Source organism: Mustela lutreola, chromosome 1 (genome assembly GCF_030435805.1).
Source record: "Mustela lutreola isolate mMusLut2 chromosome 1, mMusLut2.pri, whole genome shotgun sequence".
NCBI classification, from domain to species: domain Eukaryota; kingdom Metazoa; phylum Chordata; class Mammalia; order Carnivora; family Mustelidae; genus Mustela; species Mustela lutreola.
This window is the reverse complement of record NC_081290.1, coordinates 219,949,354-219,973,137: the sequence shown is the minus strand read 5'-3', so window position 1 is coordinate 219,973,137 and position 23,784 is coordinate 219,949,354. Positions and strand designations below refer to the sequence as shown.

At 39.2% G+C, this 23,784-nt stretch overlaps 1 protein-coding gene and 1 long non-coding RNA gene across 15 annotated transcripts in view; one reads left to right on the top strand and one right to left on the bottom strand.

Annotated features, from left to right (window-relative positions):
- Positions 1 to 8,040, bottom strand: part of PICALM (phosphatidylinositol binding clathrin assembly protein) — a 112,298-nt gene extending 104,258 nt beyond the window's left edge. For 4 of the 12 annotated variants that reach the window (XM_059187284.1, XM_059187303.1, XM_059187300.1 and 1 more), the window contains exon 1: positions 7,615 to 8,038. In XM_059187284.1, coding sequence (XP_059043267.1) covers positions 7,615 to 7,744 — 130 coding nt within the window. In that variant the 5' untranslated portion in view covers positions 7,745 to 8,038. Of the gene's footprint in view, positions 1 to 7,614 lie in introns of all 12 variants that reach the window. The other 8 variants (XM_059187336.1, XM_059187364.1, XM_059187353.1 and 5 more) reach the window with 5 other exon arrangements.
- LOC131839667 (uncharacterized) overlaps positions 6,751 to 23,784 on the top strand; it is a 68,783-nt gene continuing 51,749 nt past the window's right edge. The window contains exon 1 of one of the 3 annotated variants that reach the window (XR_009357041.1): positions 6,751 to 7,551. This is a non-coding gene — a long non-coding RNA (uncharacterized LOC131839667). Of the gene's footprint in view, positions 7,552 to 8,293; positions 8,386 to 23,784 lie in introns of those variants that run through there. The other 2 variants (XR_009357044.1, XR_009357039.1) reach the window with 2 other exon arrangements.

Below are 23,784 nucleotides of genomic sequence, written 5' to 3'. Positions count from 1 at the left end.
GGAACCAGGGGGAATTATTCAATAATGTCTTTAGAAAAAGAAGGTACTTTAACTATGAGTGTTAAGGAACGCAAGTTAGTTTTTAAAACGTTTAAAAGGAGGGAGGTATCTATTTTGACAGAGAAAAAACTATTTTGTGTCCAAAGAATGGTATATGCAAAGGCTAATAGTCTGGGGGTCAAGAACTTACTTTAGCACAATTGGTAACTAAAGTGCATGGCTGAAAAAGAATAGCTTAGCTGTTTCTAAAAAATAAAAAAAAAATTTTTTAAAGGTGAGGAAAAATGGATCAGGAGTCCCAATTAATGGACTTTATTAAGACCTTTTAGGGAAAGAATTAGTAGACTCTTTTTGCTCCCAGCAGTCTCCTTTCCAAGTCACATTGTACTTTCCTCCCAATCTACTTAACAGTGTGACATAAAGGATTAATGCCCCATCTTTTGCTCAAAGTCCACCTAAGGATGGGTCACTATTACCTGCCAAATTACTGAGTTTAAAGGACCTCTTAAATCTACTTCTGCTCTGAGTATCCTTTTTTCCTAACATACACTCTTCCTTGGGGTTACATTTACTAGTCTCAGAACCTTTCCAATCTTAAAAATTGAGGACCCTGGTAGGATTTGGTTTATGTGGATTTTCTCTATTGGTATTTACTGTGTTCGGGATTAAAACTGAAAACTGAAAAATCATCTCTTAATCCTTTTTAAAATAATAAATCTCATTCCATGTTAACAATTTTTTTTATATTTTATTTTTTTATTAACATATATTATTTGCTTCATTCAGGGGTACAGGTCTGTGAATCACCAGGCTTTCAACACAATTCACAGCACTCACCATAGTACATATCCTCCCCAATGTCCGTAACCCAGCAACCTATTCCTCCCCACCTACATGTTAACAATTTTCATGAAAAGTAACTATATTTTTCAAAACTAAAATTTAGAACAGTGGTACTGTTCTACCTTTTTGCAAAACTTTTTACTATCTGGATTAATAGAAAACTCCACTGTACACCCATGAAAGAACCAAAAATGAAAAAAGGCAAATAATGTCTCAGTATATGAATACAGTTTTGACCTCACAAATAAGCTGAAAGGGGGGCATCTGGGTGGCTCAGTGGGTTAAAGTGGGTTAAAGCCTCTGCCTTCAGCTCAGTTCAGGGTCCTTGGATCAAGCCCCTCATTGGGCTCCCTGTTCACTGGGGAACCTGCTTCCCTTCCTCTCTCTCAGCCTGCCTCTCTGCCTACTTGTAATCTCTGTCAAATAAATAAATAAAATCTTTTAATAGAAATAAAAAATAAACAAAAATTTAAAAATAAATTGAAAGGGTCTTTGGAACTCCCCTAAGTGCCAGGACCTCATTTCAAGAACTACTGCCATGGATAAATGAACATGGTTTATTCATTCTCTGGAACAGAAAAGCATTACTAAAACATCACACTGAGATGAAAACACAAACCTGATGCTAGACCACCTGAACTCAAATCCTAGTTCTCCTTCTTCTGATTATGACCTTGAACAAATTACTGAACTTCTCAGCACCTTAGCTGCTTCTTCAGTAAAACAGTGATAATAATAAAAACCTTGCTCACAAAGTTGTTGAAAGAAATAAAGTTAATAAAAGTATTTAGTACAGTAAGTGCCCAAGACAAAATAAACACAAATAAATATTAGTTAAATAAATATAAAACAATCAATGCATAAATACAAGGATTTTGTACTGCCACTACATTCTAGTATAATAACTTTAAAAATCCTTAATACTGTATTCCCATAATCTAGCAAATTACAACTCTGAACATGTTAATACAAAAATTCAAGTTCATCAGAATTCCCCTCTAAAGAATTATCATTCGTAAAATCTGACTACCGAGAAATGTTTCTCCATTAAAAGAACCATATACACAATGAACATATAAAACTCTAAAAGGTCAAATCCAAACATTTCAATTCTCTAGAGAAATGTATAAAACAGTTTAACGGGGAACACATGGAGACAGAACACAAAGTAACGGAAATGCCACTTCAGCCACCAAAGGAACAGGAAGAGCAAATACTAAGGCTGTACTTTGAAAACCTAACCCTATTTCTTCTTGGTAGGCTCTAACCTCTTGCCAAGAAGCCTTTAAGTTTATTTTTCTTACATCTTTGATTTGAAAGGGGAAATCTTGAAACTAAGCATTTTGGAAATAAAGGAAACAGAAGAGAAGCTCTTTCTATGCATTATGGTAAATGTTTACATCAAATATTCTAAATGATAATCAGGGTCAAAAGAAATAATTTAAAATAATGCAATTCTGGCAATTAATTAGAAAAGACTACTTTTTAACTATTAACGTACCTTTAAAACATCTGATTAAATATTTAAAACATCTGATTAAATATTTCATAGAAGTGTTTCACAAATCAAATGGAGGGCGAGGGGGAAGCCTAGTTACCTCTTATGAAAGGTTACTCCTCATCTGCCACTCTAAATTTGAAAACACCTTTAAAAATTATTCAGATACATATACAGTAAACATGAAAAGCCTTCCTATAAGGATTAAAAAATAGATGACTGGAATCTAATATTTTTTAAAATAACAATCCATTAGTGAAGCCTAAGTACTTTTTGCAGACATTTTAGAATTAATTTGCTAATTACGAATAATGCAGCTACCAAAATGGTTATATATAAAGTTCTCTTCTGAGTTTCTCTTTTAAAGTACATACAATTCAGAAACTTAACTGTATATACCACAAGGAAAAAAATTACATTTGCGTAGTTCTGCTACATACCTCAGGCATTTGACCTAGGTTGACTCCATTACCATTTTCTGTATTTCAGAACTATTAAAGACTAAATAGGGGCGCCTGGGTGGCTCAGTGGGTTAAAGCCTCTGCCTTCGGCTCAGGTCATGATCCCGGGGTCCTAGGATCGAGTCCCGCATCAGGCTCTCTGCTCAGCAGGGAGCCTGCTTCCTCCTCTCTCTCTGCCTGCCTCTCTGCCTACTTGTGATCTCTGTCAAGTGAATAAATAAAATCTTTAAAAAAAAAAAAAAAAAGACTAAATAATAAGGGACAGAATTGGTTAAATAATGAAAAGGGAAAATATAAATCATATGGTTAATTCTTATAAGAAAGAATAATAAGGGAACGCCTGGGTGGCTCAGCTGGTTAAGCGGCTGCCTTCGGCTCAGGTCATGATACCAGGAACCTGGGATTGAGTCCTGCATCGGGGGCTTCCTTGCTCGGCAGGGAGCCTGCTTCGCCCTCTGCCTCTGCCTCTGCCTGCCACTCTGTCTGCCTGTGCTTGCGCACTCTCTCTCTCTCTAATAAATAAATAAAATCTTAAAAAAAAAAAAAAAAGAAAGAATAGTAAGTCCACATGTTAACCACGAAACAACTGCTTCTTTAAAACAAGATCTATTTGGAAAGCCTGTTACTTTATTTCTAAACATGACACATCTTGGGGCAGATTTCCCACTTAATCTCTTCCTCACATGCACCTTTTCTTGCAAATCAGATCCCAGTTACCAAATACCTTCTCAACAATATGCCAACTAAGCACCCAATAGAAGTCATACATCAATACATTTGATTAAAAAGGTAATTATTTCAGGTACTTTCTGATATTTTACATACATTTTCAATGGTTATACAAACCACTAACCCAAATACAAATTCCATCTTCTACATATTCAATATATTCACAAATTCTTAACTTTCAAAAGAATTATTTCCACAATTAAATTTAAGCAGGGTATAGATCCAGCACACAACACACAAATCCCACATTATATCTACTACAGAGATACACTAATAATTGATGCTTCTTAATAAGAACAAGATCTTGATTTTTTCCCAAGATATAAAGCAGATGATGGATGGAATGAAGTGTCCCTAGAAATTAAGTGGGAAAAAATACAGATAAAAAAGTGAAGCCATTATTACCATTAACATAAATACTGTATTTCAGTGCAACATGTTAGAATGTAAATGCCCAAGGACAGGAAATTAAACAAATATATAAAAAAAATTTAAGTATTCCTATCAAAAAAACAAAATAAGACTAAAGGTTATGAAGTCAGATAATAATGGTTTTTAAATTAAGAATTTATAAATTTAAAAAATTGTGTTTTGGGGCACCTGGGTAGCTCAGTCAGTCAAGTATCCAGAGTCTTGATTTCTGCTCTGGTCATTGTATCAGAGTCGTGGGATCAAGCCCCGTGTTGGGCTATGTGCTGGCTGTAGAAGTTGTTTAAGATTCTCTCTCTTTCTCTCCCTCTGCTCTTCCCCTAACCCTCTCTTCAAAAATAAATAAATTAATTAAAATTATGTTTTGTTTATATTTGAATAATTATGATGTTTGAAGCATTCTATATCCTCTTTAAATTGAGTTAGAAACTACTACCTGAGCATATGGCTTGCCTCTCCCGTAGCCATAAGAGAGGATTAAATTAGGTAACAGTTAATAGTGCCTGGCAAACCGAAGTCCTTCCAATTTAAGGGCTGCTATTCTTCTACCTTGACTACAACCATTAGAGACCCGAAACTAAATGCAAATCGTGTTCATTTTAACATTTATATTTCAAGTTGGACAACTCCTCACACTAGGGACCCTAGTTAACACTATTACCTACAGACACCCATAAGCAAAGCAAAAAATTTTCTAAAACAAGTATATAATATAGTATGAATTAAGCCCTAAGTCGTAGATTATAATAATCACTTCCTAATATGCAAACACCTTGTCAAGTACACAGAAACCTCCTCCACAGTCTAAAGGCCCATGGGGGGGGGGGGGGGGAACAGTCCTGGACATATTTTCGTTATACACTAACATTTAAAAAATGAAATTGCAGGGCACTTGGGTGGCTCAGTGGGTTAAGCCTCTTCCTTCGGCTCAGGTCATGATCTCAGGGTCCTCGGATCAAGCCCCACATCGGGCTCTCTGCTCAGGAGGGAGCCTGCTTCCCCCTCTTTCTCTGCCTACTTATGATCATCGCTCGCTCTCTCTCTCTCTGGGTCAAATAAAATAGATAAAATCTTTTAAAAAAAAATGAAATTGCTTTCACTAAGTTCAACTGATGAGGAAAACAGTCATTCAAGATATTAAAACATGCAACTGATCTAAGCCCTCACTAGAAAGAAAAATTCCTAGAAGAGAAAAAATTATTTCTACATTAAAGCCTGAAGTTCATGGTGTCATGACACAGAACTGTCTGTGAAAGCCTTTTCAATTTTCTGGAAGCATGTTAAAGTGTGTGGGTAGAAAGATGTTTAGAAAAACCACTGATTGGCCAGTCTTCACTTAACATAAATTTAGGTCATTATTAAAAACTTGTTACAAGGGCATTTAAAACTATATAGGGAAAAGAGTATTTTAAAACCTTACTTTAAAAGAACTAGATGAGTAGTAGCAACTTATACGGATTTAAAGAAAAAAAAAATCACACATTACCAAGAATATACAAGTTCTAAGGTCGGAGCTTACAGCAGTGGTAGAAAAGAGCTACAAATGTTGAGTTTACTTTCCAAACCTAATACCATTTGGCATCTGCAGTAGCTGCTATTACAAGAAAAAAAGGGTAACACTAATAAAACACAAGCATCACCCTCCTTATCACTTATCACTTTGAAGTCAGTTAGAGGAAAACAGTTCTTACAGAAAGAAGTAGTTTTTTCACCTACCCCCCATCACCAAAAAGAAAAATAAAAAACAGTAAGAATTAACAGTTAGGTCAAACGGTAAGATTGGCTATAGCAAACCAAGCAGTCACTTGAAGGGAAGTAAAGAGCAAAACTATCTACTCCACGTATCAGATAATCAAAAAAAATCACGTACGGTTTCACAATTCATTTTAAAGAATTTTCCATATATAAAAAAAGTGTCAGCATTTAAATATATTCTACATTTTTCTAAACAGGCAAGGACTGAGAGTTAAAAGCAGCCTGCACGACCAGTGCATTAGAGGAGAACCAAGCAGTAATGACTTTTTTTTTTTTTTTAACTTTTCCACAGTGAAGGAACCAGTCACAATGAATAATGGGTTTGTCTGTAGCAATAACTTGTTCTAACAGCACTTCATGAGCAAACTATCTTGGAAGAATTCACATTTTGTACATTTTTCTTTAAAGTGCAGACCTTACAGCCAAAGCCCAAAAGAGAAATCAAAACAGGACTCACAGTCAGGGAATTCCCTTCCAGGCCTTGCTCACTCTTGCTCCAAACAGTAAAGCAAAGTTACTTTCATGAGAATAAATCAGTCAGGCAAATGTGTCCAGCTGCCATTTTAAAAAGGAACTTATTACTGTGCCTATTTCCCTAGGTTTTATTTCCCTGAAAAGTTTTAGGTCACTCCACTGAGTCAAACCTTGAGTAATCCACTGAGCTTTGTACCTCCAGGTAAAGGAAAGAAAAATGAGGATATTACAAGTGGCTTCCAGGTCTGGAAAAAGTTGGGAGGAGTTAAGCTATGGTAATTGTATGTAAGTTAGTGAATGGAGTAATATTACACCGGAGAAGAGAAGCTGGTTCCCCGAGAAAACCAGCTTAAATTAAAAAGGAGTCCAAACTCAAGCATCATCAATCACCTTTTTAGCATTTTCAAAAGAGATGTAGGTTATTTGTAGGTTTGATACTAATCCATTTTTTATCCCAATAATCTACACTTCATACTCAACCTTCTAAATTCAAACCGCCAGGGTTAACAGTTCCAGGAAATGATACCACTATCAGCCAATCCTTTTCCAGACCCCATTAGAAAAAGAAACAAGGGGGAGAGGGGGGCTGACATTCACAACTTATCTAAAAAGCATGAAAATAGAATGATTAAATTCCACCAAAGGCAATTATAAATCCCAACTTCCCATAAAGCGTTCCCTACACCAAACGGAGTACCTTTACTTTCATTCCCCCAAAGTAAGTAATCTGGGCTAAGAGTCGGATAATGAGTCTGATGTGTCCGACACAAAATGAGACGAAGGAACCGAACTGAAGCTACAGAGGCAAAGAAATGTCACCCAAAGGGGAGAGGAAAGCTGGAAGAGAAACCCGAGAAGGGAACGGACAGAAGAGACTTGACCAGTGGAGCAAAGGAGTGGGAATCACTTCAAGGGAGGCAGCCTTCAGGACTGCGGAGAAACGGGGATCTAGGTCCACGGAACCGGGCGTTTACGGAACTCGAAGGCTAATGGGGAAACAATGGGGCGGTGAGACCGGGAGCAAGCCGAGAGACGCTCAGGAGAGGGCGACTAGGCAGCACGGGACGGGGGTGGGGGTCGTATGAAAGAGCAGAAGGCTGCAGTGGACAGAGGCGGCAGGGAGGTGAAAAGCTACGTGGAGAGCCAAGTTGGTCGAGTGTATTGGGGTTTCGTGGCGCAACCGGCAGGAAAGCGAGGGTCTTCTAGGTACCCGGGGGTGGGGGAGTGGCTTATCAGGGATTTTTAGACAGGCAACGGAAGCCGTGAAGGCAGGTGTGATGGAAGCAAAAAGCACACACCTCGGAGCAGCACAGGACCCGCCGTGCCAGACAAGACGACGGGAAGGAAGAGGCAGCTGAAGGGGTAAGAAAAGAGGAGGGAAGAACGCGGGTCGCGGGGACAGAGGCCGTGGTCGGCTTCACTCACAGTCCAGGTGTTTTTTCTTGGGCCCCATGATCTCGTGGGTCGTGGCCTTGCATACTGTCTTGGATACCGCGGAGCCGGTGACACTGTGCTGAGCGGCGGTGATTCGGTCCGTCAAGCTCTGGCCGGACATCTCTGCGGCGCCTCCGCCACCCCTCCCGCTCGGCAGCCGGCGGGGACTGGGACCCCCAAGCGCCGGAGGACCCCCACCCCCCACCGCACCCCCTACCGCCACCGGCTCCTTCTCCGCCTGCCGGCCTGGGGCGGGGCTCAGGGCCGCGCGCTGCCACCCAGCCGGGAAAGAACCGGCTCGTGTAACCCGCGGGGTCAGGCACGGCGTCGGGCACTCCCCTGCCCCCGCCTCAGCTCAGCCCACCCCTTCCCTGGTCAGCTGGAGCCGGGCAGGGCAAGAGGGACAGGCAGCTGCAGGAAAATGGCGGCGCCAGGCTCCTCCTCGGAGCTTTCCGGGCTGTCCCGGGTCACGTGACTCGGGCGCCGCCCCTCCGTCTCCTTCTCCCGCCCCTTTTCCCTTCCCTTTCCTCTTCGACGCCCGCCCTCCCTCGCTCCGCGAGGGAAGAGCGGGGCGGCGCCCGCGCGTTACGTGATGGAACCCGCCCGGCGGGCGCAACAGGAGGCCCGCCCGGGGGCAGTGCGCGGCGGGCCGCGTCACGTGACGCTCCCTGCCAACAGGTCGCCCGTGGCGGGACGCGGGGGTCACAGAGGGGAGGTGGGGCGGGGGAGGGGCGGCGAGTCCCGCGAGCCGGGGGCGAGCTGGTGAGTGGCGTCCGTTTTACCTCTCTCCCACCCCAAGGGTCTTCTTGTTGCCTGTGGTTGAAACCAACGGCTTGACAAAGAGGAGGTGCGGCCACCTTCACGGCTTGGCGTGGGGAGGGGGCTGTCAGGGCTCCGGCTCTCCGAACTTCAGTGGCTGAGTCAAGATTGTGTTGAGGGATTCCCGCCCCCCAAAGCCGTCCTCCTGGTTTTAAGGAAAAAGAAAACGCTTCAGTTGGCCCATTTTCGGATCCTGGCCAGCAGGCCTCTCCCTACTGTGAAACGGTTGAAGCTCTCACTACTTACTTACCCCGGGAGGGTTGGGGATGGTTTTTGTTGTTTCGGTTTTGTTTTGTTTTTCCCATTTTCTTGAAAGACTTGGAAATGTCACCGGGTTTTGTTGATCTCTCCTCTGAAAACTCAGACACGCTACTGCTGGACTAAATTTAGATACTAACCGTCCTGTATTCTTTCTCTAGCGTGTCAAATAGGACAGGAAACACATAACTTCACTGGAATTTGAAAAGGGAAGTAGTAGGATGATGTCAACAGAGATTAGCTTGACCCTACAAGGCTCACTGTGGAGGTGATTAAAGGTCCAGACCATAGAAGGAAGTGAGAAGGCTGGTAAATAGAGAAGTCCCATTCAAAGAATTGAGACATCACTACCTGCCGTCTCCCCGGGTTTAGTTTTTCCTTCCCTTTGGCCTTTTTTCTCTTGGGTGAGCCAGATTTTCAGGGAAAGGAGACACTGACACCTGACCTGTAGACAGTTTAGAGGAATTACTATATCCTGTGAATCTGTTCTATGAGCCTTTAAAAATGTAATTAGGGCCACATTTAACTAGGTTTAGGGATAAATTTTAAAATCTCTGTGAGTGTTAAATTACTGTGATAGTCCTATGTAATCTTGCTACTTCCAAATGAAATGCTAACATACTCCAAAAGTCTGTGTACACCATCTGCCAGCCAAATCCAAAATTCGTGCTTCAATCTGGTGACTCTCAGAAGATGCAAAGCTAATAGTTAACATTTTATGTATCATATCACAGATTTTGTGGTCTCCTCCCGTTCCCTTCCCCCCCTTTTTTCACTATGGCTGGTGAAATTCTGCAGCACCATGATTTTCCAAGAACATACAGTCTTAAATCAGCAGGCTTCATCTTTGTCAAGCCAGTCCCAAATTTCACAAAATGGTAGTGACTTCCTTCAGTGCTTCTGCAGTCCATCTACAGTTTGGTGCCCAGTTTGCTGCCCCATGTCCATTGTGCCGTGCAGTCACCCAGTCCTCAAGGCATGTTGCATGCCATCCTTGCTGCCCTTCTATGGGTTCCACTGAGTGAATTCCCAGTTGACCTGAGCATCTGCACTAATAATAATAACTCCTGCTGAAGTCAGTCAATATGAGCATGGCATTTGGCTGCCAATAGCTAAATACTTCAACCTCAGGGAAAATGTAAAAGTTACTCCTAAGTACACAGCAGGAAACTTGTATTTTTTGCACTACTATGAATATTAAAGGGTAATATAACTGTACATTTTTCGAGGATGCATTTTATAAGTTTCTGAATGAGTAAATAGTCAGTGATCATTATAGAAGTTTATGTACAATGGTGAACTGAAAGATATGAAGAAATTTTGAAGATGATGGGAAAATATTCTAAGGATAGGAATTACTGATGGGCCTACCTGCCCTGTCCTATATCCTTAAGTTTTCTGTGTGTTCTACTTTCCTTGGTCTGTTTCTTTTTTTTTTTTTCTTTCCTTGGTCTGTTAAAGAAATATCTTTACTTGTCTCACGGATGCTTCAAGCTCAGTATAGCCAAAAATGATTTCTCTTGTCCCTGCCCATTCCATATCCCTCGTCCATGCAGATCATCATCTTTGTTCTTTATTCCCGGAATGGCCTCACCACCTGCCCAGAAGTCCAAGTCAGAAAACCATGACTTATTCTTAGCCCTCCTTCTCTCTTATTTCTCTTACCCAGCCTAATCTAGTTATATCCCTCAAACCCATTTTCTTTCTAACATCATATCTATTGCCTTAGTTCTAGCTTTATTATCATTTTTGATCTCTTTCCCATGTAGACTATTCTAATAACTTCTTAGCTGATTTCTCTCTCTCTTTCTCATACCTCAACTGTCCAATCCAGATCTTTCTGAACCTAAAATATGAATCTTTTCTTTGTATTAAAACCTTCGTAGCACCCCATGCACTACTCTAGAGGATAAAATTTAGGACTCTCAGTTTGACATATAAAGCCTTTCATGATCTAGCCCCTACCTAAGTATAGTTTGTTGAGCCTTATCTCTCTCCAGTCCTCCACATTTAGTCCAGTTAGTGTCACACTACTGGGTATGCCATTCTGGTTCACACCCTCGTAAGTAGTCAGCAGTTTATTTCTGTTACTCATGTAGTATCTTACACATCCTCCTACTAATTATTTTTATAATTGTTTTATTATGCTAGTATGAGGACAGAGATATCTTCTTGTTAATATTGTGGCTGATACATAGTAGACACACAGTAGAATGCTAGTTGAATGAATGAATGAATAAATGAATGAAAACACATAGAAGTCACCTATTTGGAAACACTACTACAAACCTCTCATTGGATAAAACCTGCCCACTTTTTCACACTTACAGCATGCCCATTCTGTAATTATCCATCTGAAGGATCATCTTTATTTCAGTATTAGTTCATTCACAAAAATATATGTATTGAACACCCACTGTGTGTCAGGCATTGTTCTAGGTGCTATATACTATTTTAACAATGAACTCATCAGCCCTTTGGGAACTGATAAGCTCTTTACTTTGATTGCCAACTTAAAGGTCTATGTGCTTTAATTACAAATGAATAGAAACAAAGACAGAGGGAAAAATTTGAATAGCACTTGATCTTTCCAAGGCTCTCAAATGACAAAGTATGGTGTAGGGAGGTTGGTGTCCAGGGGGAAATGGAAACCATTTAAAACATTTTTTAGTGTCTTCTATGTGTTTGGAATACTTATAAATTTAATTCTCATTACTATAACTCTAAAATGGATTGTACCATTTAATATAAGGGGAAAGAACAAGTTTTAGGAGTCAAGTGCTTATATAATTTTTCTATATTTAAAAAAAAAATAGTTAAGTTTAAGAAGTACCAGAATTCCACAGATACTATAGTGGCATAAGCAAGATTTAAAAACTTGTCTTTCCATTAACTTTATTTATACCCTTTCACCAAAACGTGAAGCATCTACCAATACAAATGACATTTATTCAACAAATTCTTCTTGCCTGCATACTCCATACTAGGTATTGCTAGATTCAAAGATACAATAATGTGTAAGAGAAGTTTGGTCTCTATTCTTAGAGCTTACAATATTTTACGTGGCAGCAGAAGAGAAATAAGTGAGGTGAAGAAAACTTACTGCTCCTGAAGAATCTTGAAGAGGTCTAAACTTTGAAGTAAGATAGTAATAGAGAAAGAGAATATGGAAAACAGAATGAACTAGAATTTTTACTCCTTACTACTTCACTTATGCTCATTCCCAAAGCCAAACAATCTCGCAGTTTATTGTATTCCCACTCTTCTTGGAAATCAGAGTTGTTTAAATTACGATATTTTGATATTCTGTTAGCTAAGCTGATAACACCTTGGCATCCGCTTCTTCCCTTATCTGTCTGTTTATATCTTCTGATGCTGCCAAATGAATTAAAGATCATAACCTTTAAAAGGTCAGGACTTTCCTTTAAATGTATCTGAGTTCTCTTACTAGGACCTCCAAGCAAATACTCCACTTCTAACTTTGGGATCCTTATTTACATTCTCAGCATACATACTTGTGATAATAATAAGAACATATAACTTTGTAGGTGGCATACCCTGTGCTAAGCACATTACATACATGCATTATCTCAATTAAACCCTAAAACAACCTCATGACCTTAGTAGAGACAACTTTGTGTTCCCCAAAGTCTGTTTCCTTTACTTCACAACACACCTTATACTTCCCAGCCTCCTTCCTGATCAGTCAGGGTCATGTGACTGATTTCTGTCCAGTGGAATGTGAATAGAAATGATGAAACCCATTTAAGGCTTGGCCCACAGAACCTCTAGAACATCCTACACACGCTCCATATTCTCTTTCTTTTATTTATTTATTTATTTATTTATTTGACAGACAGAGATCACAAGTAGGCAGAGAGGCAGGCAGAGAGAGAGGAGGAAGCAGGCTCCCTGCTGAGCAGAGAGCCCGATTTGGGGGGGGGGGGGGGCTCCATCCCAGGACCCCAGGATCATGACCTGAGCTGAAGGCAGAGGATTTAACCCACTGAGCCACCCAGGGGCCCCTCCATATTCTCTTTCTTCCCATACTTACCAGCTGAATGAAAACTTCAAAGAATTTAGAGGAAGTCAAAACCACAAAATGCAAGAAGCCTAGGGCCCCAAATTGATCCTTGTGGCAATGTCATCCAAACATGGCGAGGAACACCTGTGTTGAATTTTACTTGTTTTATTAAATTATGCCTCTGAAATTATGATGCTGTATTTTATAGTAATTAGCTACCATGCCTAATATACTTCTCTTCATTTTGCTGGTGAAGAGAAATTGAGGCTTAGGAAGAGTTAAGTAATTTGCTTAAATTTGCTCAGCTGTTAGGTGGGGAACTAGGAATAGATCTCAGGTCTCTCTGACTTTTAAGTTTAAACTCTCACTGCTTAAGTTTCTCATGATACTATTTCATGTACTGTTAAAAATTTCATAAAAGGGGGCACCTGAATGGCTCAGTTAGTTAAACACCTGCCTTCAGCTCAGGTCCTGATCTCAGTGTCCTGAGATCGAGCCCCCTGTCCGGCTCCCTGCTTAAGGGAGAGTCTGCTTCTCCCTCTCCTTCTGCTCCCCCTCACTTGCATGCTCCTTCTCTCAAATAAATAAATTAAATCTTTTTGGGCGCCTGGGTGGCTCAGTGGGTTAGGCTGCTGCCTTCGGCTCAGGTCATGATCTCGGGGTCCTGGGATCGAGTCCCGCATCGGGCTCTCTGCTCAGCGGGGAGCCTGCTTCCCTCTCTCTCTCTGCCTGCCTCTCCGACTACTTGTGATCTCTGTCAAATAAATAAATAAAATCTTAAAAAATAAAAAAAATAAAAAAATAATAATAAATTAAATCTTTTTTAAAATAAAAATTTCAAAAACGTTTCATACAGGCTTTAATAATGACTGCTTTACCTAGCATGCTGAAAAAGCAAATAACCACGGTGACCTCCAGTTTCTTTCACATATAAGATGCTCTCTTACTTTAACTTATTCCTGCCACATTTTCCTTTCTTTAGGGTGTATTAATTTTACAATTTCAATATGACTTACAATGTATTTTGACCTTATATACCTGTTGAAAAATGATGTGTAGATTAGTTTTTAAGTGCCATCCTTCCCTTAAAAAGGAAGATTAACCAAACCTTAACCCTGAATCATCATCAAAACTCATTAATTATGAAGCAGAATAAAAATATGATACCTGAGCTATTAAGATACCTGGGGTCCCTTCTTTGCAGTCTAAAGAGGCTGAATAAAGTACAAATGTATTAGAATATGCAACACTGAACTAAAATAAGAATGGTTTTAATGTTAAAATTAGGATACTGAGTTTTGGTTGATATATATCAATAATCTAAAGGAGATTTGGTAATTCATTTAAGACAATGGGAGAAGAAATGGATTTGGAGTTAGACACACTTAGGTTCATAACTCTGGACAAGTTAATCAGTTTCCTTAAAAATAAAACATGGAGAAATAGTACCCATTTTAAATAGTACCTATTTCTTATCAGGATTAAAATAATGTCTGTAAAACACTAATATAATGTTTGACACCCAATAAATGTTGTCACTCAGTAAATAAAATCATTCAACATTTATTCAGAATTCATTATGGGCAATGCAGTCTGCTAGATTCCCAGGATACAGAGGTCAATTAGACAAAATATTAACAGAATGTATTAAGTAATATGATAGAGATATACATAGACTACTATAAAAATGGAGTAAAAGGGCATTTAGTTTTTCCTGTAGGGATCAATTAAGGTTTGTTAGGGGCAGTGACACATAAGTGGAGTCTTGAAGGATGATCAGGAATTGTGAGGGAATCAGAAGTTATTCCAGGCAAAGGAAAATCGCATATGCAAAAAGAGAAGTCATTTGAGGCCAGCAAATAGTTTGTTACTATTGTTTTTTAAGCAGGCTCCGCACCCAGCAGGGAGCCCAATGTGGGGCGTGAACTCACAACCCTGAGATCAAGACCTGAGCTGAGATCAAGAATTGGACTGGATGCTTAACTGACCGAGTCATCTAGATGCCCCAACTGCAGATAGTTTTATATGACCAAAACATGGTATGTGTGAGGTTTTTATTTATTCATTTGATCAGCAAGTAATTAGCAAGCACCTATATATGCCAGATAGTGTACTAGGTCCTGAAAACACGTAAGTGAACACAATAGAAAAGTCTTCTGCCTTCTGGAACAGTATATACATTTAAGAGGGCATATAATAAACAGAGTGAAGAGAGCTGTGAAGAAAATTTAAACAGGGTAAAAGAATCAAGAATGACAGAGGACTTTAATTGGATGACAAGGGCAAGTTTTTCTAAAGAGATAACATGTGACTTGAGTGGATTGTGGGAGTCAGCAATGCAAATATTGGGGAGAATATCATTTTGCAGAGAAGGAACAATAAGTACAATGGCTCTCAGGCAGGAACAAGATTAACTTGTTTGCAGAACAGCAGGGCCAGTGTAGCGAGAGAAAGAGTGAAGAAGAGAAAGAGAACTAGGAGATGAGCTCAGGAATGTGGCTAGATCGTGAGGGGCATGTTGAGGACTCTAGATAATATCTAGAGGTAGATGTCCCATGAGAATGGATAGGTAGCCCTAGATCTTTGGAACAAGCTGATGATCGTATGACGTAGGCTGTTTCTAACCAATACCACTGGAACAAGAATCCGCTGATTGCAGTGTTCTTCTACGGACGCATATCCCCTTGGCTTTTCATCTTTATCCTCTTGGCTATTTCCTTTCCCCTCTTCTGGATTAAGGTCCTAGATTATTGGTGTACATGCTTTTCCTTTATTAAATACATAGTATTCCCAAGACCTGTATCCTTGAAAATTACTGGACATAGGACATGGTTGAACAAACCCTACCAAATTAAAGGAAAAAAGAAACTTGTTTAGATAAGGAATATTATGTCTCAATTTTTTTTTTAAATTTCCAGTATAGTTAACATGTGGTGCTATATTAGTTAAGATGTAATGATACAGTGATACAACAATTCTTTATCCATTGTCTAGTTTTTAAAATCTAGGAATGTACCTTTGAAATGCCTTGTAAACTCCAATCATTTTTGTCTTAGTGTCTGTCTGCATTGCAGTTACCAGATATATGATCTTTAGAGTCTTAAAATTCTGCTGCACAGCCACTGCTACACTAGATGATTTACAAATGATTATCCAACAAAAAGAATAAGAAGACCTGATATTTACAGAGGATAATAGGACTACTATGAAAATCTCAATACGTTACTGAGACTTATTAAATAGCAGTGCAGATCTGAATTGATCATCCTCCCAGAAAAATAATGGTCTTTCTTCCAGTTTAGACTAAAGAATGAGCAAAGGAAGGGGGACTGAGAAATGAAGCAAAAATTAAAAACGATCAACTGTCCTATTGATACGTAACACAAACAATTCAAGCTCTTATTGTTTTAACACCAGCGTTAGACTCATGTGTTACAAGATCACAAACTGATTTAACAGTAACTGTGCTCAGACTCATATGTTCTAGTAATTCACTTAGTTTATAAGTTCTTATCAAATCCCTCCCCAAGCTAATAACATCTACTATAAAGACACCCTATGATTAATACCAATCCCCTCCCAAATCCCGTATCTTTCCCTAACTACCTGCTTTTGAGATATTATTGATATAAGGGGATGCTTCCCCTTATCAGCAACTTTAACAAATCCAGTTTTTATGATCAATAGGCTTTTTTAGTAGTGCTGTGTTTCATTCTGTCTTTGGGTGAGCTTGTGCCCATAGATTGTGAAATTCACCAGTGCTTCCCAGTTGTTGTTGTTGTATTTTATTGAAGTGTAGTTGGTACATAATGTTACATTAGTTACCATGTACTATGTGTACAACATAGTGCTTCTCCAACTCTATTTTTATGATATGCTTGCCACAAGTGTAGCGACCATCCTACCATCTGTCACCATACCATGCTATTACATTACCATTGACTATATTCCCTATGCCATACCTTTCATCCCTGTGACCTCTACATTCCATAACTGGAAATCCTGTACCTCCCATTCCCCTTCACCCATCTTGCCCATCCCCCCACATTCCTCCCCTCTGGTAACCAGCAATTTGTTCTCTATATTTAGAGAGGGTCTTTCTTCTTTTGTTTGTTTGTTCACTTGTTTTATTTTTTAGATTCCACGCATAAGTAAAATCATGTGGTATTTGTCTTTTTCTGTCTGACTTATTTCACTTAGCATAATGCCCTCTAGGTCCATCCATGTTGTCACAAATGGCACAATTCCATTCTTTTTTATGACTGACTATATTCTGTTGTGTATATATACCATGTCTTCTTTATTCATTTGTCGATGGACACTTTGGTTGTTTCCATACTTGGCTATTGCAAATGATGTTGCAGTAAACATAGGAGTGCATGTGTCTTTTTGAAGTAGTATATTCATTTTTTACCTAGTATTGAAATTAATGGATTGTGTGGTATTTCTATTTTTAATTTTTTGAGGAACCTCCATACTGTCTTCCACAGTGGCTGCACCAGTTTGCATTCCCACCAACAGTGCACCAGGGTTCCCTTTTCTCTACATCCTTACTAATACTTGTGATTCTTGTCTTTCTTATACTAGCCAATCTCACTAGCCATTCACTGCAAATGATATCTTGTGGTTTTGATTTGCATTTCCCTGATGATTAGTGATGTTGAACATCTTTTCAGGTATCTGTTAGCCATCTGTATGTATGTTTTCTTTGGAAAAATGTCTTTTTGGGTCCTCTGCCGATTTTTAATCAGATTATTTGGGGTTTTTTTTTTTTTGGTGTTAAGATGTATAAATTCTTTCTATATTAGATTTTAATCCCTTATCAGATATATCATTTGCAAATATCTTTTCCTATTCAATACGTTGCTCCTTAGTATTGCTTTTGGTTTGGTTTGGTTTGGTTTTTTCTTCCTTAGATGGAACAAGGTAAACAGAGGGGGCTGGAGTTGTCTTTGTTTGTTTTTTTTTTCTCCCCAGTAGTTTAGCCTCTTATAAAACTGCAGCAGATTAATCTCTGAAGTAGTTTCTCCTCCTAAGAACAGAATGCTCTGGCATATATTGAAACAGTCCCTTCCACCTTCTCCTGCTGGAAACACCAAGGAATTTTCTCTAGTCTTTACTAAGATGGCATGGTAGAGCTCCCAGAGGTTGAACTAGCAAAAGTGTGGGAACCTCCCCCATACCTTGTCCACACTGAGCCTCCAGCAATTTGTCAATTACAGTTCAGGTTTCTGCACCCTGGGACTGGTTTCTGTGATGGTTTCTTGTGGGTTCTGCCCTTGTAAATTGTGATTCTCTGTGTTCACCTGTCCTGCCAGTTTTGGGGGGGAGCAAACACCCTACAATTACTAGAACATATGAGTCTGAGCACAGTTACAGTTAAATCAGTTTGTGGTCTGGTAACACACGAGTCTAAAGCTGGTGTTAAAACAATAAGAGCTTGAATTGTTTATGTTGCGTATCAGTAGGATGGTTGCTTCATTTCTCAGTCCCCCTTCCTTTGGTCATTCTTTAGTCTAAACTGGAAGATTTACCCTCTGACCTCACTTCTCAGACAGTTATAAAAAGAGATGATTTCTCAGTTGGTCCAGCTTTCTGCTTGTTACATTGGAGTGTTGCGATGGGACAAGAAACCAGAAGACTGGACATACTGCTTTGGGGTACTCAGGAGATACCCAAATGGAGCTGTCCAGTATACCAAAGGATATTAATATGGCTTTCGATAAACTAGCGCTACAGATCCAAACAATATGAGTGTATAAGTAGTTGGCAAATCATGGAGTATATGAAGTTAACCTGGGAGTAAGCTCCCCGGAGTGAGATGGAATCCTGAGGAATTCCAACATTAAAGAGGCAGCATACAATTTTGAAAGAGCACTGAAGATACAGTCACTCTGATAAAATTAAGTTTTCACAGGTATCTTGTTATTGCTCATATAAATTTATCAAAGTTCATTACCTTTTATTCTTTTACACCCACACCTCCCACACCCCAATTAACTAAAGCAATTATATTACATAATCTGCTCATCCTGGGGCAATTGTTAAGATGGAGACTTTTCAAAAGTGGAATAAAATATTTCAAACTACCTTTTCAATAAAGTCCTATAGAATGTTCTGTAAATTTTCCGTTTAAAAATGTCACTTCAAAGCAAAGATATTTTATTCCAGTTGGCAGTCCAGAGTAAGTTTTGAGTACCAAATTCCAAACCTCCAAAAGTGGAATTAAAATCTTAGATACTGAAAGATTCCAGGAAACAGTTGCATTTCTGCATGCTACAGTAAAATGAAGGCAAGAGGGACACATCTGCCAAACTTTATATTATAATTAAATCACTTTGTACTGACATAGCTTTATTTTAGAGGAGAATGTTTGTGGGGATTTTTAATCAGATAAAAATAGGGCTGCTGTTTTCTCTATACCAATTAACATAGTTGACATTTAGCCAGATCTGCCCTGGACACAGCAGGGGATGTACAGTTTGTCCTGATTCTGTGGGAAATGAAAAATGCAGTACTTGGCACAAGAAAAAATATGTGAACCCAAAAAATGTTGTCAAATATAGCAAGTCAAATTAAGAAAATTGATTTACTGAAGGGCAGTCTATGCTTTCTAGAGAACAAAGGAGAAAGGAAGATTTTCTGGACAACTCAAAAACATGATGGACCTTGCATTTAACTATAAATAATGTATGCTAATGAATAAGCATATCTGGTTAAAGATATTTTTCTACAACTCAATTAAATATGCAGTTTTTCTTACCATGAGTTGAAGAAACTGCTAGTGGCTCACACACAGCATAACATGTTAAAAAATTTTGCACAGGGACACGTGGGTGGCTCAGTCAGTGAAGCGTCTGCCTTTGACTCAGGTCATGATCCCAGGGTCCTGGAATCGAGTCCTGTGTCAGGCTCCTTGCTCAGCAGGGAGCCTGCTTCTTCTGCCTGCTGCTCCCCCTGCTTGTGCGTGCTCGTTCTCTCTGACAAAAAAATAACTAAAATCTTTTTTTCAGAAAATTTTACACAGTAAGTCTACTTAGATGGCATCTAATCAAATTCTTTCATTTTTGGATAAAGGAAATTGGCCCCAGGGATGTTAAATTACTTTCATAAAATCACACTGATACATTGCCCTCACAGATCCGTTGGTTCTTAAAAACTTTATGGGAACATCAAAGTTATCGTAACACTTCAGATAACCAGAGTGCTTGAAGGATAGTTTATTCTAATTCATTGAAACTTATGATTAACTAATGATATGAAAGAAAAGTGGCTTTTATTTATAACTTCTTAAAAATTAATCTAAGGTATTTTGCCTCATAGTTCCACCTTTATAAGTAGTAGGTTGAAATCAGAAAATCACTCAACTTGGATAATTATTTACTCACAAAAACAAAAAATTTCATATGGCTCAGCCTAAAATATGAAAGTAAATGGATCTGAATATTTGAGCAACTTGTAATAACTCAAGTTCATCACTGCAGAAAGCATTTTTTAGTTGAGCATTATGGCTGCAAATATACATGGTTCAGGTGACTGTGTAGAAAATATTCTGGCTCCCTGTGTACCCTGAAAAATCTGTGACCTGTGCTAACCAGCTTCCAAGATGGACTTCAGAGATCCTCACCTTCTAGATTTTGTGCCCTTGTATAATCTCCTTTCAGAATGAATAAGAATGACCTGTATAACCAATAGACTATTGGGGAAGTGATGGTATGTGACCTGTCAGCACATAAAGTGTAAAAAATACTGAAGCTTCCACTTTACTCTCTCTCAGCTCTCTCACACTGGCAGAAGTCAGCCACCATGTTATGAGAACACTCAAACTCCAGCAGAAGGTCCACGTAGCAAAGAACTTAGGCCTGTTGCCACCAGCCTGCATTAACTTGTCAGCCTTGTGAGTGGGCCATCTTGGAAGCAGATCCTCTGTCTGGCACCACAGCCAAGCCTTCAGAAGCCCTGACCAACATCTTGATTGCAAACTCAGGAGAGACCCTGAGCCAGAACTACCCAGCTAAAGTGTTTCCAAATTCCTGACCCACAGAAACTGCGTGAGATGCTTTAAAGCCTCTACATTTTGGGATAATAGATAACTAATACAGGGCTTATAAAATATATATATGCCCTTGTATTAGTTTTCCTAGGTCTTCTGTAACAAATTACTACAAATCTGGTGGCCTAAAACATATTCTTCTATGGTTCTGGAAACCAGGTGTCTGAAATCTAGGTGTTGACTAGGCTGTACTCCCTCCAAAAACTCTAAGGGAGAATCCTCACTTGCCTCTTTCAGTTTCTGGTGGCTCTAAGTGTTCCTTGGCTTATGACTGCATAACTCCATTCTCTGCCTCCATTTTTTTTCTTTTTATTAATATACAATGTATTATTTGCTTCAGGGGTACAGGTCCGTGAATCATCAGTCTTAAACAATTCACAGTGCTCACTGTAGCACATAATCTCCCCAGTGTTCATCCCCAGGCACCCCTATCCCGTCCACCCCTGTCCCTTCCAGCAACCCTCAGTTTTGTTTCCTGAAGTTAAAAGTCTCTTATGGCTTGTCTCCCTCTCTGGTTTTGTCTCGTTTCATTTTTCCCTCTCTTCCCTTATGATCCTCTGTCTTGTTTCTCAAATTCCTCATATTGGTGAGATCATATGATAATTGTCTTCTCTGATCAACTTATTTCACTTAGCATAATACCCTCTACTTCCATCCACATCATTGCAATGGCAAGATAATTTGGGGTTTTTTTTTTTTTAAAAGATTTTATTTATTTGACAGAGATCACAAGTAGGCAGAGAGGCAGGTAGAGAGAGAGAGGAAGGGAAGCAGGCTCCCCGACGCGGGGCTCAATCCCAGGATCCCAAGATCACGACCTGAGCCAAAGGCAGAGGCTTTAATCCACTGAGTCACCCAGGCACCCCTGGGGTGGTTTTTTTGATGGCTGCATAATATATATATTTTATATATATATATCACATCTTCTTTATACATTCATCTGTTGGTGAACATCTAGGCTCTTTCCGTAGTTTGGCTACTGTGGACTTTGCTGCTATAACCATTAATAATAAACTACCCTATGGGGTAGATCTGTTTTCAACTTTTTGAAGAACTTCCATACTGTTTTCTCTCTGCCTCCATTTTCAAATGACCTTCTCTTTTCTGTGTGTCTGTCTCTCCTTTGTGTGTCTCTTACAAGGATACTTATCCAGACTTAGAACCTATGCAGAGAGTCAAGATTGATCTCGTGTCCAGATCCTTAATACAATTACATCTGCAAAGAGTTTTTTTCCCAAATAAGTTCACTTTCACAGTCTCCAGGATATGGACTTATCTTCTTGAAGGGTCACCATTCATTCTACTACACACTATATGAGTTTTTATATAGTTTAAATATGTAATTTACTGAAGTCACCTACAAGAGTCATGAAGGCAAAATAATGATGATAATAGTAGTGATAATAAAGTACTTGGTTAATTGAGTGCTCTAGGAGACATTTTGATTACTCAAAGCTGCATCATATCATCTTTTTTATGAACAGGAATCAGGAGTCCTGGGATCTAGCCTCTACTGGTTGTATAGTCTTGGCAGGAAACTACTTCCATGACCTTTTCTAGGGAAAGGAGCCTTTCCCTTAGCCTCTGTCTATGTGTAGAGACATCTACTAGAGTAACACATCTGGCCTCTTCTTTGCCTCCATACTTCCTCTCCCTAGTGACTTCAGGAAAAAGAAATTAATGTGCTTGGCCAGGGCCAGGACTAGTGTAGGTCAAAGAGGAACGAGGGGCACAAAATTTAAGAAGGCCCTCACTCTCAGGGTCATGAGGCAGACACATTCCAGGGATTATATTATGGGCCTCATTCCAGTGCCACTCTATGAAGCTCTACCCGTCAGATGATTCAAGATCACATCAGTCCTTCTCTACTTTGATGCTCCATAATAGTTGTTTGTACCCCACAGTTCACAGTTTTTATGATCTATTCTCTAATTGTTCCAAGTATATATCATTTATCTCTTCAATTAGATTGTAAACACCCTCCTCTCAATGTTGTCTAACCATGTTGGGGTACATTACATGAGCATCACTACACATTTTTTTTTTAAAGATTTTATTTATTTATTTGACAGAGAGATCACAAATAGGCAGAGAGACAGACAGAGAGAGAGAAGAGGAGAAGCAGGCTCCCTGCTGAGCAGAGAGCCCTATGCGGGACTCAATCCCAGGCCCCTGGGATCATGACCTGAGCCGAAGGTAGAGGCTTAACCCACTGAGCCACCCAGGCGCCCCAAGCATCACTACACATTTATTGACTGACCAAGTCAATAGGTTTTCTCTTTAAGAAAACCTATTTAACATGATTTTCCTCCTTGAAGATTATTTTGTGTCCGAAATCATTCTTTATTTTAGAACATAGTACATTTTCCACGTGGACTATTTTCCTAATGGAAATCATGTCATACTTAAAACACCTAAATCCATCATGCAGTCTTCAAGTTATTCATATTTCAGAAATGTTCTCGATTTTTTGGTATTAATTTGCTTTCCCAGTTTCTTAATTTGTGAGTCTATTTGGGAAGATACTGATCTAATTATGTTATTTTAGACAGGCTAAAATACCAGTTAGGCCAAAAAGAGCTTGCTTTGGCAACTGTGTGTAAACTCTGCTGGAAAGTCCCACCCCTAACAATGTGGAGGTGGAACGAGGCCATACACAGAGGCCCCCATATCATGTGTCTACATATTTAAAAGTTACATATCAAGCTCTCAAACTTTGGGTGAAAAAGTATGTCCTGTCCTTCTACCTTGACAGATATTTTTTCTTTTCTGAATTTCACTTTCATATTTTCTGTTTCTGTCTTGGCCTAAACTTGTGCTCATTCTTAATTCTCTAAAAGATTAAAAAACAAATGTAATTATAGTCAAAGTATTCAAATTGTGAATGTATTTTCCATCAAAAAAATGTAAAGTAAATATAAAAAACTGAAAAATTACATTATTTTTGGGTGTAGGTGGTCAAAAGTACAAACTTCTAGGTATAAGATATATAAGTTCTGGGGATATC